This window comes from Erinaceus europaeus, chromosome 10 (assembly GCF_950295315.1).
Source record: "Erinaceus europaeus chromosome 10, mEriEur2.1, whole genome shotgun sequence".
In the NCBI taxonomy this organism is placed as follows: domain Eukaryota; kingdom Metazoa; phylum Chordata; class Mammalia; order Eulipotyphla; family Erinaceidae; genus Erinaceus; species Erinaceus europaeus.
The window spans coordinates 12676986-12693324 of record NC_080171.1 but is presented as its reverse complement, the minus strand read 5'-3'; the positions used below and the strand labels follow the sequence as shown (position 1 = coordinate 12693324).

The 16339-nt window shown below is 49.0% G+C and overlaps 1 protein-coding gene across 1 annotated transcript in view; it reads left to right on the top strand.

Moving 5' to 3' along the window:
• COL15A1 (collagen type XV alpha 1 chain) overlaps positions 1-16339 on the top strand; it is a 140160-nt gene that overhangs the window by 75057 nt on the left and 48764 nt on the right. Inside the window, exons 9-13 of the mRNA XM_060199107.1 lie at positions 420-563; positions 2374-2520; positions 3376-3525; positions 12535-12594; positions 15114-15206. Coding sequence (XP_060055090.1) covers positions 420-563; positions 2374-2520; positions 3376-3525; positions 12535-12594; positions 15114-15206 — 594 coding nt within the window. The remainder of the gene's footprint in view (positions 1-419; positions 564-2373; positions 2521-3375; positions 3526-12534; positions 12595-15113; positions 15207-16339) is intronic.

Below are 16339 nucleotides of genomic sequence, written 5' to 3'. Positions count from 1 at the left end.
AGGGTCTGCTGGTGGGACTCTGGGTGAGCCCAGGGGGGTGACTTCAGGGGTATGACGGGGTGGAAGCAGAGGACACTGAGCTGGAGAATGAGCAGAGCGGGTGTTCTGGGAGGTGACTCCACACCCTTCAGCAAGGACCCGTGGACCCCAGGGCCTGGCAAGGAGCGCCTGCCCCGAGGCTGGAGGCAGGAGCGGGGTGAGGCGCTCAGGCACGTGCTAGGGCGGCCTGGCTCCTCTGGCGGTGTCTGAGGTCCAGGCTTCTGCACACGGCCACCTGAGGGCGGCTGTCCAGGCGGAGCTCTGGGCTGTGCAGTGATTTGAAGGCAGGGGAGCAGGTAGAGGAGGGACCAGCCAGCCGTTCCCTTCAGCTGCAGTGCCGTGAGCCACTGACCTGTCCCTCGTGCTGCCTTCCTGTTCAGGGTCCTGATGCAGAAGAAGGGTCTGCAGGTCAGGCCGTGGAGGGGCCTGTCACCGCCACCGGGGAAACAGAGGCCGGCAGTGTGCCCACTGGGGGCCAGACTCTCGCTCCACCTACCCAGAACCCTGGGGAAGCGGTCACGCTGGTAAGAAGTGTGGAGAGCTGGAGGTCAACCACAGGGCTGGTCTTCATTCTGTTGGACAAATCCAGAGGGGTGTGAGCAGAACAGGTGATGGTGGTGGTGGGGGCAGTCAAGGCCTGTTTCTGGGCATGAGCACAGACCGTCAGAACGTGGGGAGTCTAGATGCAGGTCTAGGCCCCAGCAAGGTCCAAGGGCACAGTCAGGCCTTCTCAGCCCTCGGCTTAGGTGATGGGGAGCCACTGTCCCCAGCTCCAGGTCACTCAGCAAGCCTGTCCCTGGGTGCACACTGTGCTGAGTGTCCCAGCTTCTCCAGAGTCCACAGACTCCTCACTTGCAGTCCTCCTGTTTCCGCCTTGAATGGACAGGACCATCCTCTCCCGGTTACCCAACCCAGGACTCTCTCCCTGCTCCCCTTCCTTCCATCCTGTAGCAGGCCTTACTGGTTTTTCTTCCTGAATACACCAGGGGTCCATCTACTTCTCCCTGTCATCAGTACCAGGCCCCTAGGCCGAGCAGCCATGTTCCTAATCCTATGGTGAGCCCTACTCACCACCCTGTCCTCTCCCTTGGTGGGGGGCAGCCCTCCCTGCAGGCCCCACTGCCCTGCCTGTGTGGTTCCCAGTGCTCCAGCCGCATGGCCTTGGCTGTGTCTCTTCCCTTAGAATCTTCTCATACTTGTCCCTCTCTTCCTAGGACCTTTTCTTCCTTTCTCCCCTACTTTAATTCCTGCTTACTCCTCAGAGTTCCCATTGCACTTGGCTTTATTGAGGAGATGCTGTCTCAGACTGTAGTCTCCACCAGACAACATTCATGGTCCCCTTACTTTCTCCATGGAGGGCCACTTCCTCACTAATAGACGGACCCCGGAGGGCCTGCAAGATGACTCATTAGGATAGTTGCTTTGCTCAGAAGGAGGCTCAGTACTGTGGTGTCTGTCTCTTTCTTTTAATTTTTAAAAATTTTGCTTTTGATTTATTTTATTTTGACCAGATCACTGCTCAGCTCTAGTTTATGATTGAACCTGAGACTTTGAAGACTCAGGTATGAGAGTCTCTTTGTGTAATTATTACGCTATTTTTCCTGCCCTGTCTTTTTAATTTTCAAATTTTAGTTATTATTAGATGGAAACAGAGAGATGGGAGGGGGTGAGAGAGAGAGACAAAGAGACATCTGCAGACCTGCTTCACCACTCATGAAGCTTTCCCCCTGCAGGTGGGGACCAGGGACTTGAACCTGGGTCCTTGTGCACTGTAATGTGTGTGCTTATCCAGGTGCGCCACCACCTGGCCCCCCTTCCTTGTCTGTTTCCCTCCTCCCCAGGTGACTGTTTCTTTAAAAACAAAGCACTTGTCCCAGCATGACAAAACTAGGGGGTCAGATTTGTCATTTTTAAATTTTTTGTGGATATGTGATTTTTCCATTCCCGCCTACTTTTTTTCATTCAGATAGAGAGACAGGCAGAAGGAGAGACACCACGGCAACAGAGCTTCCTCCATTGCTGTAGCACCTCCCTGTGGTGCTGGGGCTGGACCCTGGCTTGAGTGCAAGACAGTGCAGCCACCCTACCTGGTGGGTTCTTTGTACAGCCCTCCGTCAAATCTGACTGACAGCCAGAACTTCTCAAGCAGAGCCGTTTGGGAATAGAAAGATTTTCTGCAGAGGTAGAGAGCTGCAGACAGAGGTGTGGGCTTGGCTGGGCAAGGACAGGGGAGATCCTTGGTGCCAGCTATCTGCCGGCCTGGTATCTTCTTCCTTGCGGTCCCACATGCCCCTGCCAGTGGTGTGGACATCCCTCAAGTCAGTTTTGTTTCAGGATTCCAACAGTGAAGAGAGTGTGACAGTGGCAGCAGTGACGGAAGCAGAAGTACCACTCAGCACTTTGGAGGTTGGGGAGGCCCCCACGGACGGCATGACTCCCATCCTCACACCCACTGTGGCCCCTGAGCAAGAGGGCGCCTCTGTAAGTGTCTCCCAGCATCCTCACTGTCTCCCAGAGTAGGGGGTGGCGGTGGGTGGAGTCAGCATCCTGAGATGAAAGAATATTCCAGAAGGCAGGATGCCATGAAGGGACGATAGTGGGGTGGGGATGGGGGTAGGGGAGGGAAGACCTGGTTTCTCTCTCAAGCCTGTCACTTCTGAAGAAGAATTTCCTTGCAGACTGTTGGAAGGGGTTGCTGGGAGGAGGTTGCCAAAAGTTACCCCACCACTGGGGTGGGGGCCTTAAGATCATAGAGACCTATTTCCTAAGAGAATGTGGGAGTGCTGTGCTAGGGGCAATGAAGAGTGACTTGGGGGCTGGGGAGATAGCATAGTGGTCACACACAAAAAAAGACTTGGGAGTCAGGTGGCAGCGCAGCAGGTTAAGCACACGTGGCGCAAAGCACAAGGACCGGCGGAAGGGTCCCATTTCCAGCCCCCGACTCCCCACCTGCAGGGGAGTCGCTTCACAAGTGGTGAAGCAGGTCTGCAGGTGTCTGTCTCTCTCTCCTCTCTGTCTTCCCCTCCTTTCTCCATTTCTCTCTGTCCTATCCAACAACAACAACATCAATAACAACAACAACAACTACAACAACAATTTTTTAAAAGGCAACAAAAGGGAGAGTTAAAAAAGAAAAGACTCTCATGCCTGAAGCGCTCAGGGTCTCAGGTTCAATATCCAGCCCCACCATGAGCCAGAGCTGAGCAGTGCGGTGGTGACTCAGGATCAGAATCTCATTCCTGTAGGAACATCAGTTGCCAAAGCTCATCGGCAGCTTGTGTGCGTGTCTCCTCTTGGGAAAGGTGACATGAGTTCTCAGGCTGGTCTTGCTTTCAGGGTTCTGGTGAGGAGGAAGACTTCGCAGCCACGACAGAGGAAGCCCTTTTCACAGCGGGGGCAGAAGAGACAGGCAGTGCTCCCCCTGAGGGCACCCCCCTGCCCATACCCACAGCAGTTCCTGAAGGAACAGCCACTTCAGCCACTCCGGTAAGTGGTGTGGAGACGTGAAGTAGGTTTCCTCGGTGGTTTGTGAAGTGCTGAGTTTGGGCGTTTGAGGGTCCTCCAGCAGGGAAGACACGGGGAAGCTGTAGTCGGTAGAGGCAAAAACAAGCAGTGAAGGTCAGAGAGGGGTGGGACAGGTATCTGGCTTGTGTTCCAAACTATCTTCTTCTCCCACCTCTTCCTACTCCTCCCCTTCTTTCTCTGTTTTCTAGATACAAAGACAAAAGGGGGAGAGGGAGAGAGAGAGAGAGAGAGAGAGAGATTGAAACTAGAGCACCTAAGCTTCCTTCAGTATAGTGGTGGTGAGGGAAGTTGGGCAGGCTTAAACCTGCATCCCTCTCCAGAGCCCCGCCCCACTAGGGAAGGATAGAAACAGACTGGGGGTATGGATCCACCTGCCAATGACCATGTCCAGAGAAGAAGCAATTACAGAAGCCAGAACTCCCACCTTCTGCACCCCATAAAGAATTTTGGTCCATGCTCCCAGATGGATAAAGAGTAAGGAAGTTTCTAAGGGCAAGGATGGGCTATGGAACTCTGGTGGTGGGAACTGGATGGAATTGTACCTCTTTTACCCCACAATCTTGTCAATCATCATTAAATCACTAATTTAAAAAAAAAAGGGAGTCAGGCTGTAGCACAGCGGGTTAAGCGCAGGTGGCGCAAAGCGCAAGGACTGGCATAAGGATCCCGGTTTGAACCCCGGCTCCCCACCTGCAGGGGAGTCGCTTCACAGGCGGTGAAGCAGGTCTGCAGATGTCTATCTTTCTCTCCTCCTCTCTGTCTTCCCCTCTTCTCTCCATTTCTCTCTGTCCTATCCAACAACGACAACAACAATAATAACTACAACAATAAAACAACAAGGGCAACAAAAGGGAATAAATAAATAAAATAAATATTAAAAAAAAAAAACCCTGGGAGTCGGGCGGTAGTGCAGTGGGTTAAGTGCACATGGCACAAAGCCCAAGGACCAGCATAAGGATCCTGGTTCGAGCCCCTGGCTCCCTACCTGCAGGGAAGTTGCTTCACAAGAGGTGAAACATGTCTGCAGGTGTCTGTCTTTCTCTCCCCCTGTCTGTTTTCCCCTCCTCTCTCCATTTCTCTCTGTCCTATCCAACAACGACGACATCAATAACAACAATAATAACCACAACAATAAACAAGGGCAACAAAAGGGAATAAGTAAATAAATAAATATAAAAAACAGCAACAAGCAAACCCTAAGTCACATACAGGCTTGGCAAAGCAGCACACTGTCCAAGGGAGGTATTTGGCCAACTCTGACTTCCTGAATCAAAGGAGTACTTAACAGGTAGAGCTGTACATGTTATGAAGTGGTTGTCCTGGGGTGGGGAAGCTTGTCACAATTGTCAGGGACTTGTCACAATGGGGGGGTTGGTGGCAGCACGCTGGTTTGAGCACACGTATCACAAAGCACAAGGACCAGCACAAGGATCCCAGTTTGAACCCTTGGATCTCCACCTACAGGGGGTGGGGGTCGCTTCACAAGCGGTGAAGCACATTTGCAGATGTCTTTCTTTCTCGCCCCCTCTCTGTCTCTCTTTCCTCTCTCAATATCTCTCTAGCCCCAGGGATAACCCTGGAGGCAAAAAAAAAAAGGAATGTAAACATCTAGGGTGTGTGCATGAGGAGGGGGAAGGGGACTGTGGGGTGACCTTCAACTCCCTTCCGGTAGGGGTTTCTGTGACTCTGAGCCACAGCTATGCAGCCTACAGCCAATGTTGTCACTCACTGGAAATTTCTTTTTCTTTTTTTTTTTTTTTATTTATTCATTCCCTTTTGTTGCCCTTGTTGTGTTATTGTTGTTCTTATAGATGTCATTGTTGTTGGATAGGACAGAGAGAAATGGAGAGAGGAGGGGAAGACAGAGAGGGGGAGAGAAAGACACTTGCAGACCTGCTTCACTGCTTGCAAAGCGACCCCCCTGCAAATGGGGAGCTAGGGGCTTGAACTGGGATCCTTACTTGGGTCATTGTGCTTTGCTCCATGTGCACTTAACCCGCTGCACTACCGCCCAGCTCCCTCTTGTCAATATTTTATGAATCACTTTTATTTCATCTTTTTTCCATCGTAGTTACCACTGGGACTTGGTCCCTACACAGTCCCACTATTCCCCACTGTTCATTTCTTTTCTTTTTTAAAAAATATTTTGTTTATTTATTTCCTTTTGTTGCCCTTGTTGTTTTATTATTGTAGTTATTATTGTTGTTGTTATTGATGTCGTCGTTGTTGGATAGGACAGAGAGAAATGGAGAGAGGAGGCGAAGACAGAGGGGGAGAGAATGACAGACACCTGCAGACCTGCTTCACCACCTGTGAAGTGACTCCCCTGCAGGTGGGGAGCCGGGGGCTCGAACTGTGATCCTTCAGCCAGTCTTGGCGCTTTGCGCTATGTGCGCTTAACCCTCTGCACTACCGCCCGACTCCCCCCAGTGTTCATTTCTTTATAGAAGGCGAGAAATATAGATAGACAGGTAGATAGATAGATAGATAGATAGATAGATAGATAGATAGATAGGGAGACATCTAGGGGTCCAGGCAGTGCCACACCCGGTTAAGTGCACATATCACTGTGCAGAAGGATCCAGGTTCAAGCCCCCCTCCCCATCTTCAAGGAAGATGCTTCATGAGCGGAGAAGCAGGTCTGCAGGCATCTATCTTTCTGTCTCCTTCTCTAACGACCCTTCCCTCCCAATTTCTCTGTCCTGTGAAATAAAAAAAAGTAAAATAGAAAGAATGACAGCCAGGAAATATGGACTTATAGTGCTGACACTTAGCCCCAGAATTAACCCTGGAGGGTGGAGGGACGGAGAGGGGGAGGGGAGAGAGAGAGAGAGAAGGGGGGGTGGAGAGAGAGGGAGAGAGGCACCTGTAGCATTGTCCCACTGATCTTGAAGCCTACCCAGTGCAGTGGAGACTAGGGCCTTGAACCCTCATAATTGCCAATGGTTCTCCAAGGTGAACCACCACCTAGTCTCAGCAACCACTGTTTTAGCTCCACCAGCTCTACTTTCTCTCCTCTCTTTTTTTAAATGAGTGATTTTAGCTACATTTTACAAAACTGAAGATTTCAGGAGTATTTTTTACAGATCACCTTGCATGGTCCTTCCACACTTCAACCTGGTCTCCCAAGTACGAGGTATATGTGGGCAGTGTGTGTACCTTTATGGTAGAAACGGGCCGCAGATAAATGGCCACATTTATGAGAACATGCTGGGTGACTCACAACAGCCACTTCAGGAACGGGACAGGACACTTGGATGCTGTCTAAGACTTAAGGGAAACGGGGCATCAACATGCTCAAGATGCCCATCCCTTTCATCTGTTCTTCACTGACTCAAAGCACTTTCACTCAGGGACCTCAGTCCAGACACTCAGAGAAAGAGAGAGAGAGAGAGAGAAAGAGAGAGAAGAGAGAGCCTCCTTTCCGTTGTCAGAGGATTTGCAGGAACTGAGCCACCCGAGCGGAGTTTACTGAGCCTGCCACGCTGATTCTCCTCACATCGTCACTCTAGTTCAGGGTGAACATACTCCCATCTCACGGGAGAGGGAAGCATCTCCTGCAACTGGGAGCAGAGCAGGAGTGGGAGTGGGAGTCCGGGCGTGTGCTCTGTGATCTCATTCTCTGGAGCTTCTGTGAATATGCGATCCAATGAAAGGTCCCAGTCTGGAACCCAGGGCTCAGAGGGCCCCCTGGTTGGGATGCCACTGTAGATGTCTCCATCTGTGCTAGGATGGTGAGAGCAGGAGCTCTGTTTTGTTTGTTTTCTTGTTGTTTCAGATATTTTCTTAGTGATCGAATAATGATTCATAAGCTTTAATAATAATAATAATCTCATAAGACAGTGGGTAGAGTTTCACCCCACACCCACCACCACAGTTCTGTGTGTGTCGCATGCCCCCCTCCCCAGGATAATCACCACAGTTCTCAGAAAGTCTTAAAGACAGTTTGACTAGTTTTTGTTTTTTTTCAACATGTTCATTTGTTTTTAGTTCTTTTTTTTTAAATATATATATTATCTTTATTTATTGGCTCAAGACAGAGAGAAATTGAAAGGGGAGAGTGAGATAGAGAGGAAGAGAGACAGAGAGACACCTGCAAACCGGTTTCACCACTCGTGAAGCTTTCCCCCTGCAAGTGGGGACCAGGGGCTCAAACCTGGGTCCTTGTGCATTGTAATATGTGCGCTCAGCCAGATATGCCACCACCTGGCCCTTTTTAGTTCTTTTTTTGTTTTGTTTTGTTTTTTATAATTTTTTTAAATATTTATTTATTCCCTTTTGTTGCCCTTGTTGTTTTATTGTTGTAATTATTATTATTGTTGTTGTCATTGTTGGATAGGACAGAGAGAAATGGAGAGAGGAGGGGAAGACAGAGAGGGGGAGAGAAAGATAGACACCTGCAGACCTGATTCACCGCCTGTGAAGCGACTCCCCTGCAGGTGGGGAGCTGGGGTTCGAACCCGGATTCTTATGCCGGTCCTTGTGCTTTGCACCACCTGCGCTTAACCCGCTGCGCTACAGCCCGACTCCCCTTTTTAGTTCTTTTTATTGCACATATGAGTGAAACTGTCTGGTATTTGTCTGTCAGAAAAATACAGTTCATTAGGACAGACAAAAACAATAGCAGTAAGAGGTCTTAAACAAAAACTAACAAACAAACAAAAAAAGAGAATAAAGCTCCTTGACTTGACTTCTGCATCCTTCCCCTGCCACATGCATATGTCAGTTTATCTTCCTCTGTCCCTTTCTTTCTTCCTTTTTTCATATAGATCCAGGGGATGAGAGGTCTCATAGCTTTTATACAGAAGACTTTCACTCTCAAGCCTCAGGGGTTTTGGCTTCAATCTGAGGCACCATCATGAGCCAGAATTTAATTATGTTCTGTTGAGAAAGGGGAAGAGAGAGAGCGAGCGAGAGAGAGGTGGAGAGAGAGAGAGAGATGTGTATGCACAAATAAGTCCAGGGATGAACTCGAGAACCCCACAGAGTTGCCTCATAGATCCAGTTTTTTTCCCCCACTTAATAAAAGATGGGGAGAGAATAGGGGAGTGGACCTCAGGCCACCACGGCACTGCTCCACCATTCGTGGGACTCCCCTGGCGCCTTTATGGTGTTTTCTTAGGGTGCCAGGGCTCAGACCAAGACCTTTACACGTAGAAAGCAATCCTCCACTGGATGGGCTGTCAGAGGTCCTGTTTTTGACGCTGCCTCATGCCAGAGACAGCTGGGGAGCCTGGACCACTGCAGATCAGTAGAGCAGCCCCTGGGACTGGAGCTCAGGCTTCCAGGCCAGTCTTGGGGGAAGCTAGCTGCAGTGCAGCAGGCTGTCTCCCCTAGTCATACACAACAACTTCTTAAACAAAGACCCCCGGCTCTGTGCTCCACACCAGAGGGACACTCACGATGCCAAGGCCACATCTCCCTGTGGTGATAACACATCAGGGCAGCAGTAGCTGTAGGCAAGGTGCCTCTATGGAAAGCCGCTTGCCCCCTGCCTTTTTCTAAAATGCTTTATTATAGAAATTCTAGCACCTGGCTGAGCGCACATGTCACAGTGCACAAAGTACCCAGGTTCAAGCACCCAGTCCCCCACCTGCAGGAGAAAAGCTTCACAAGTGGTGAAGCAGGGCTGCAGGTGTCTCTCTGTCTCTTGCTCTTTCTCTCTATCTCCCCCTCCTCTCAATTTCTGGCTGTCTCAAATAAACAAAAATAACTAAAAAATTAAAAAATATATTCTAAAAACATTGTAAAAGTGTTGTTTTCGATGGGTTATGTTGTTTTCACCGGGCTGGCCTCACGGGTGGGTAACAGACGACCAGGGACTCGTGGTTGAGCTGTAGGCAGTATCTCTTTATTCATGCAGGACGCAACACAATCTAAGACGAGCTAAGTTAAACTCAAAGTACAGTACAGTAAAACTCACAATGCTGTCTTTATATATACTTGCCAAGTAAGGTGGAAACAGGATGTGACATAGAGAGGGTGGAGAGAAAAGTGACTGGTGAAAATCAGAGTGTGACAAGGAGGGGGCAGATTAGGCGAGAATCCTATCACTGAACCACCAATGCCCTGGAGGGAGGGTGGAACTTGTTAACAGCGGTTATGTAAATAGAATGAAGTGGTTGTGTAAATAGAATAGTGTTAAGCAGGGGGGATTTAAACCAAATGAAACAGAAGGGGTCTCATGCATAACAACATAAAAGGTCCTAAAATAGTAAGATACACCCCCAGATGTCCCCCACACACATATGTACGTTCCTGTCACTCAAATTCTTTTTTATTTTTATTGCTACCAAGGTCATTGCTGGGGCTCAGTTACTATGGTGGCTCCCAGTGGCCATTTATTTCTCCTTTATTTTGTAGGATAGGAAGAAATTGAGAGGGAAGGAGACAGAGAGGGAGAGAGACAGGCACCAGAAACACGTCTCACCACTGGGTCCCTAGGCATGGGAACATGTGTGCTCAGCCCGGCATGCCACCACCTCGACCCCTGCCATCACTCAGTTTGGACAGTTACCTACAGTGCATTTTAATGGGCCTGCTCTTAACATATAATGTGTGTGTGTGTGTGTATAAATACTGTTTATTTATTATTTACTAGATAAAGACAGAAATTGAGAAGGGAGGGGGGAGAGAGGGAGAGAAACAGAGAGACACTTGCAGCCCTGCTTCACCAGCCATGAAGCTTTCCCCCTGCAGGTGGGGACTAGGGGCTTGAACTCAGGTCCTTGTGCACTGTAATAATGTGAGAGCTTAACCAGATGTGCCACTGCCTGGCCCCCTAACAATGTCTTTTTAGAGAAGCAGGTTAGAGTATTTTTAAAAAATATATTCCTTTTTGTTGCCCTTGTTTTATTGTTGTAGTTATTATTATTGTTGTTGATGTCATCGTTGTTGGATAGGACAGAGAGAAATGGAGAGAGGAGGGGAAGACAGAGAGGGGGAGAGAAAGACAGACACCTGCAGACCTGCTTCATCGCCTATGAAACGACTCCCCTGCAGGTGGGGAGCTGGGGGCTTGAACCGGGATCCTTACGCCCATCCTTACGTTTTGCGCCACGTGCGCTTAACCCCCTGCGCTACCGCCTGACTCACAAGTATTTTTTTACAATCTCAGTCATCCTGTCATTTAATACATAACTAGTTCAATGTGTGTTGCTGATAGATTTACCTGGGAACTTTGGCTTGTCTTAGCTACAATGTCCTTTCCCAACTAGTAAAATTAACCAGAGTCCTTCCATTTTTACAGTGTGTTCTTTTGGACATTTTTTTTTTAGAGCTAGCTCCTAGTAAGTACCATATACTTAGACCCAGGTTTGAACCCCTGGCTTCACACAGGAGCATCACGCAGGAGGAGTTCATTACAGGGAAAGCCCTGACCCACAGTGGAGCAGTGATCTTTCTCTTTGTCTCTTGGTCTCTCTGCATCTGAAATTGAAAGGGGAGAAATGGTCAGGAGCATTGGAGTTTCATAGTCCCAGTGCACCCCCACCATGCAGTGTCCTTCTGTCATTACTTGGATGGCCTCTGGACAGGTTCTGCATGTGGCATTCTGTTGAGGGGTCTCTTCAGTCTTTTAGCCTATGACTATTTCTCATCCACTTGACTTTTTAACTTTTATTTTATTTTATTTATTTATTTTTGCTGCCAATTTGTGGCAGACCGTGCGTCATTTGTTCTTAGGCCTTCCCTTGTGCTTTCTGCTCTGAGAAGTCAGTGAGGCCTAGAGAGACTGGTTGTGCTGGCGGGGTGCCGGCAGCTTTACTCTGGGGCATTCTCTGTGGAGACATTGTGGAGACATTGCTAACAACAATTAAACTGTCTAATGTTGACCCGGGAACTTTTGTTGTAGGAATCTGTCCTAAAGCAGATAGTCTGGCGTGTAAACACCAGATAGTCCTGTGTACAGGTCAGTTGACCTCAGTATTGTCTACTGAGGAAAAACAAATCACCCAGCGTTACTCACCAGTGATAGAGGGTAACTGAATGACAATATACGCAAATAATGCCATGATGTACAGGTATTAGACTTACAGTTATCAGGAATGTTGAGCGATGGAGGAATATTCTAAGTGAGAAAAGCTGGTTATAAATGAGTATTTTGTATGGTCTTTACCATATAAAAATAGACACTGGCACAAACCCTGAGAGGAAGTCCCCTCCTGAAATTGGAGCGGTTATTGCTTCAGTGTTCAAGCTGTGGCTTTCTACTATGTTTTGGTGTCTCTGTTGTGACATTGGCAATTTTTTTAAAATCCTTTTTGTTGCCCTTGTTGTTTTATGGTTGTAGTTATTGTTGTTGTTGTCGTTGTTGGATAGGACAGAGAGAAATGGAGAGGGGAGGGGAAGACAGAGAGGGGGAGAGAAAGACAGACACCTGCAGACCTGCTTCCCAGCTTGTGAAGTGACTCTCCTACAGGTGGGGAGCTGGGGGCTCAAACCGGGATCCTTATGCTGGTCCTTGATCATTGCGCCACCTGCGCTTAACCTGCTGCGCTACTGCCTGACTCCCCATTTGTTTTGTGTTTTTTTAAGGTTAAAAAATATCTAAGGAGAAAGAGAGAAAGGCCAAAAGAAGAAATGAGCACAGAGTAGTGTGTCCTGGTACTTGACTAGAGAAGACAGACAGGCTTAAACACCTCTGTCAGGGGTCTGCAGTTAATAGAAACAGATGCCTCAGTTCTTGAGGAAATGGTGTAAAAGCAGCAAGAGGACAGTTAGAAGAGAGCCCAGCAGGGTTATCTCTGCGGCTTTCAGGCCCTATTTCATGGCTCTGGATGGACTCCTTTCTATTTTTCCCCCAGCTAGGTTAGAGACAGAGGAGAGAGAAACAGGGGAGGAGAGACACTAGGCCTGGCTAATAAAGACTCTCGCCTTCTTGGTGTCTGTGAGGCTTAAGGAGTTTCCACAGAGAAGAGAGGGGGTGCTGGGAGGGGCTCAGTGCTCTACTGACCATCTTGTTCTTCTCAGGGTGCTGCTGAAGAGGTGTTCTCCGGGCCTCTGGAACCTACTGGACCCTCTGGACCCACGGTGAGTTTATTTCCACCCTGAAGCCTCCCAGGCGCAGTGGGCAGAGGCTAGAGAGGAAACCAAGCAGCCAGAGGCAGGTGCATCCTGTGGGCCCCAGGGTGTCCTCCCAGCAGGCCCCAGGCTTTTCTGACTCGGGCTGAGCCCTCAGTGAGTTCAGGAGCAGTGTGTTCATATTCCATATCATATTCTGTGCCCTCCTGGGCTGGCACCCCCTCTCCCTGCTCAGCAGAAAGAGATCAAATGTGCTGGGGCGGCCTCCCTCCAGTTCCCAAGTCCCTTGGTCTAACTTTGCCATCCCTGGCCAGTGGTAACACCCTCCTCATTGTCACCACCTTCCTCCTCTCACTCACACACCTATTCCACTGCAACCCTCTTACAACCCAGCTCTGCCCCTCAGGACTGCTCCACAGTGCCCACCCACCCACCCCCCACACACACACAATCTCTCTCTGTGTATGCATGTAGCACATTCTTTTTTAAAAGATAGATATTTTTTAATATTTATTTATGTATTTCCTTTTGTTGCCCTTATTGTTTTATTCTTGTAGTTATTATTGTTGGTGGATAGGACAGAGAGAAATGGAGAGAGGAGGGGAAGACAGAGGGGTAGAGAAAGACAGACACCTACAGACCTGCTTCACCGCCTGTGAAGTGACTCTCCTGCAGGTGGGGAGCCGGGGGCTCGAACTGGGATCCTTATGCTGGCTCTTGGGTTTTTGCACTCCTGAGTGATGCTCCTGTGTGAAGCCAGGGGTTCAAACCTGGGTCTAAGTATATGGTACTTACTTGGAGCTAGCTCTAAAACCGTGCGCTTAACCCACTGCACCACCTCCAGACTCCCTTAAAAGATATTTTTATGTATGTATTATTGGATAGAGACAGAAACTGAGAGGGAAGGGTAAGGTAGAGAGAGAGAGAGAGAGAGAGAGAGAGAGAGAGAGAAAGAGATAGAGATAGAGATAGAGAAGACATCTACAGCCCTGCTTCTCCATTTGTGAAGCTTCCTCTCTGCAAGTGGGGATCAGGGGCTTGAACCTGGGTCCTTGTGCACTGTAATGTGAGCACTTAATCAGGTGCACCACTGCCTGGACCCACATGTAGCATGTTCTTACGCACAGACATGCACACACAGACACATGTTCAATGATTGAATTAGACCTTACCTGATCCCTGACTAGTGAACTCAAGTCTCAGTCAGAGAGGTGCAGGTTTGTTCTCTGAGGGACCTGGTATCTTGTCACCTCTCATGCTGGCCACTGGATATTTGAAACTGTCTCAGGATTGAGCTGACCCCAAGGGGCCCTTGTTAGAGGGTCTACACACCCACACAAGCACACAACTGTGATTCAATCCAGGTCGCCTTGGTGCCAAGCCAGGATGTCAGCAGAGGTTGGTGGGCAAAGTGGGGAAGGAAGGGCGCATTCTGCCTGAAAATGGGATGGGTGGGCTTCACGGAGGAGGTAATATGAAACTGGGCATTGAAGAACGAGTAGAGATTTAAAAAGGAGAAAGTGTGGAGTCGGGTGGTAGCGCAGCAGGTTAAGCACACATGTGTCGGGTTGCCTCGCGGGGGAGAGAACTCGACTGGAGCCAACCTGGGCTGCTGCTTGGGAGAGGAACTGGGAACTCTTGGCTGAGCGGAAACACAATGCAATCTCCTTTATTAATCAGATACAACGCCTTTTATATATCTCTTAACCGGAAGTGGCAAATGGGGAAAGGAAATGGCGAGCAAAAAAAAGATCACAAAGGTAGCGAGCTTCCATCTAACCAGTGGGGATTAAACCAATGCCCTGCAGGCAGGCCGGGTCTCAGGCAAAACAATGATTATGTAAATAGACCACAGCATTAAGCAATGCAGGGGACCTGGTGTAATGACCAACACGCGTGTGGCGCAAAGCACAAGGACTGGCATAAAGATCCTGGTTCAAGCCTCCGGCGTGGCGCAAAGCACAAGGACTGGAATAAAGATCCTGGTTCAAGCCTCCGGCATGGCGTAAAGCACAAGGACTGGCATAAAGATCCTGGTTCAAGCCTCCGGCTCCCCATCTGCAATAGGAGGTCTGCAGGTGTCTATCTTTCTCTCCCCCTCTGTCTTCCCTTCCTCACTCCATTTCTCTCTGTCTCATCCAACAATGACAACATCGATAAGAACAACAATAACTACAACAACAATTTTAAAAAAGGGCAACAAAAGGGAAAATAAATAAATATAAAAAAAGAAAAAGAAAGAGAGGGAGAAAAGTGGTCTTGCTTTGATGGCACATATACTAAATCTGGACTTCCTGATAGTCAGGGATGGAGTCTGAGCAGGAGTGGCAGGAATGTAGTTGGTTTGAAGACTGAGCATTTTCCTGTTGTATAGCTGGGAAACAGTGAGGAAGGAGGGAGAGAAAAAGCCGGAAGAAATGTCAGGGAGAGTGACTGGGCACCACCAGAACATGGGAAGATGTTTGCTGACTCGACTGCCTTTGGAGGAGCCATGGGAATCAGTCTGTGGTTGTGTCCTCTCTGTCCAGGTGGGCGTGCAGGTGGAGGGCTCTGGCCTGGAGTGGGGCTCCGACCTCGGCTCTGGATCCGGTGACCTGGTGCCCAGCGAGGAGCTGTTACGGGTGAGTGTGAAGGCTGAGGCAGCCTGTCCTCTGTGCGGGTCTTCCTGCTTATCCAGGAGGGAGGGCCCTGGGGAGGGCCACATGCCAGATGCAGGGACATCGGTCCGTGTGATGGCTGCCGAGACTGGAGGTGAGCTTGCAGGTGGCGTGGTACTTGGCCCTCCCTCCACACTTGCTTGCGTTTGGCATTTTCCACGTGGATCGGCTCTGTTCTGTTCTGTTATTTATTTTCTTTTTTAAATTTTTTTCCCTTTTGTTGCCCTTGTTTTTCACTGGTGTTGTAGTTATTGTTGTTGTTACTGATGTCCTTGTTGCGTAGGACAGAGAGAAATGGAGAGAGGAGGGGAAGACAGAGAGAGGGGAGAGAAAGACACCTGCAGACCTGCTTCACCGCTAGTGAATCAACTCCCCTGCAGGTAGGGAACCGGGGGCTTGAACCTGGATCCTTACTCTGGTCCTTGCACTTTGATAGAGAGGGAGGCTAGAATAAACACTCTGGCATATTTGGTAGTGTGGATTGAACTTAGAACGTGTAAACCCATAACACTATTGCTGTACTATTTCGCATGCCATAATTTCAGGAATATTTTCATCAAATAAGAGGTTAAGGGAGTCTGGCGGTAGCGCAGCGGGTTAAGCGCACATGGCGCAAAGCACAAAGGCCTTATAAGGATCCCCAGTGCCCCACCTGCAGGAGGTCGCTTCGCAAGCGGTGAAGCAGGTCTGAAGGTGTCTGTCTTTCTCTCCTCCTCTCTGTCTTCCCCTCCTGTCTCCATTTCTCTCTGCCCTATCCAACAACAACAACAGCTATGACAACAATAACAACTACAACAAGCACAACAACAAGGCAACAAAACTGGTAAAATAGCCTCCAGGAGCAGTGGATTCGTGGTGCAGGCACCGAGCCCCAGGAGTAACCCTGGAGGCAGAGAAAAAAAAAGGTTAAAACAACAGGCAGCTTTTGATTGACTGCTCAGTTAACCAGGAAACTAAATTAGCTAAAATACCTCTGAGAATTCCAGGTAATTGAATCTTAAATATATAATGTGTGTCTAAAGAGAAAACATGATAGAATGAATAGAAAATAACTGAATTTGGATTCCAGCCTTTCAACTAAGTGTGTGTGCGTGTGT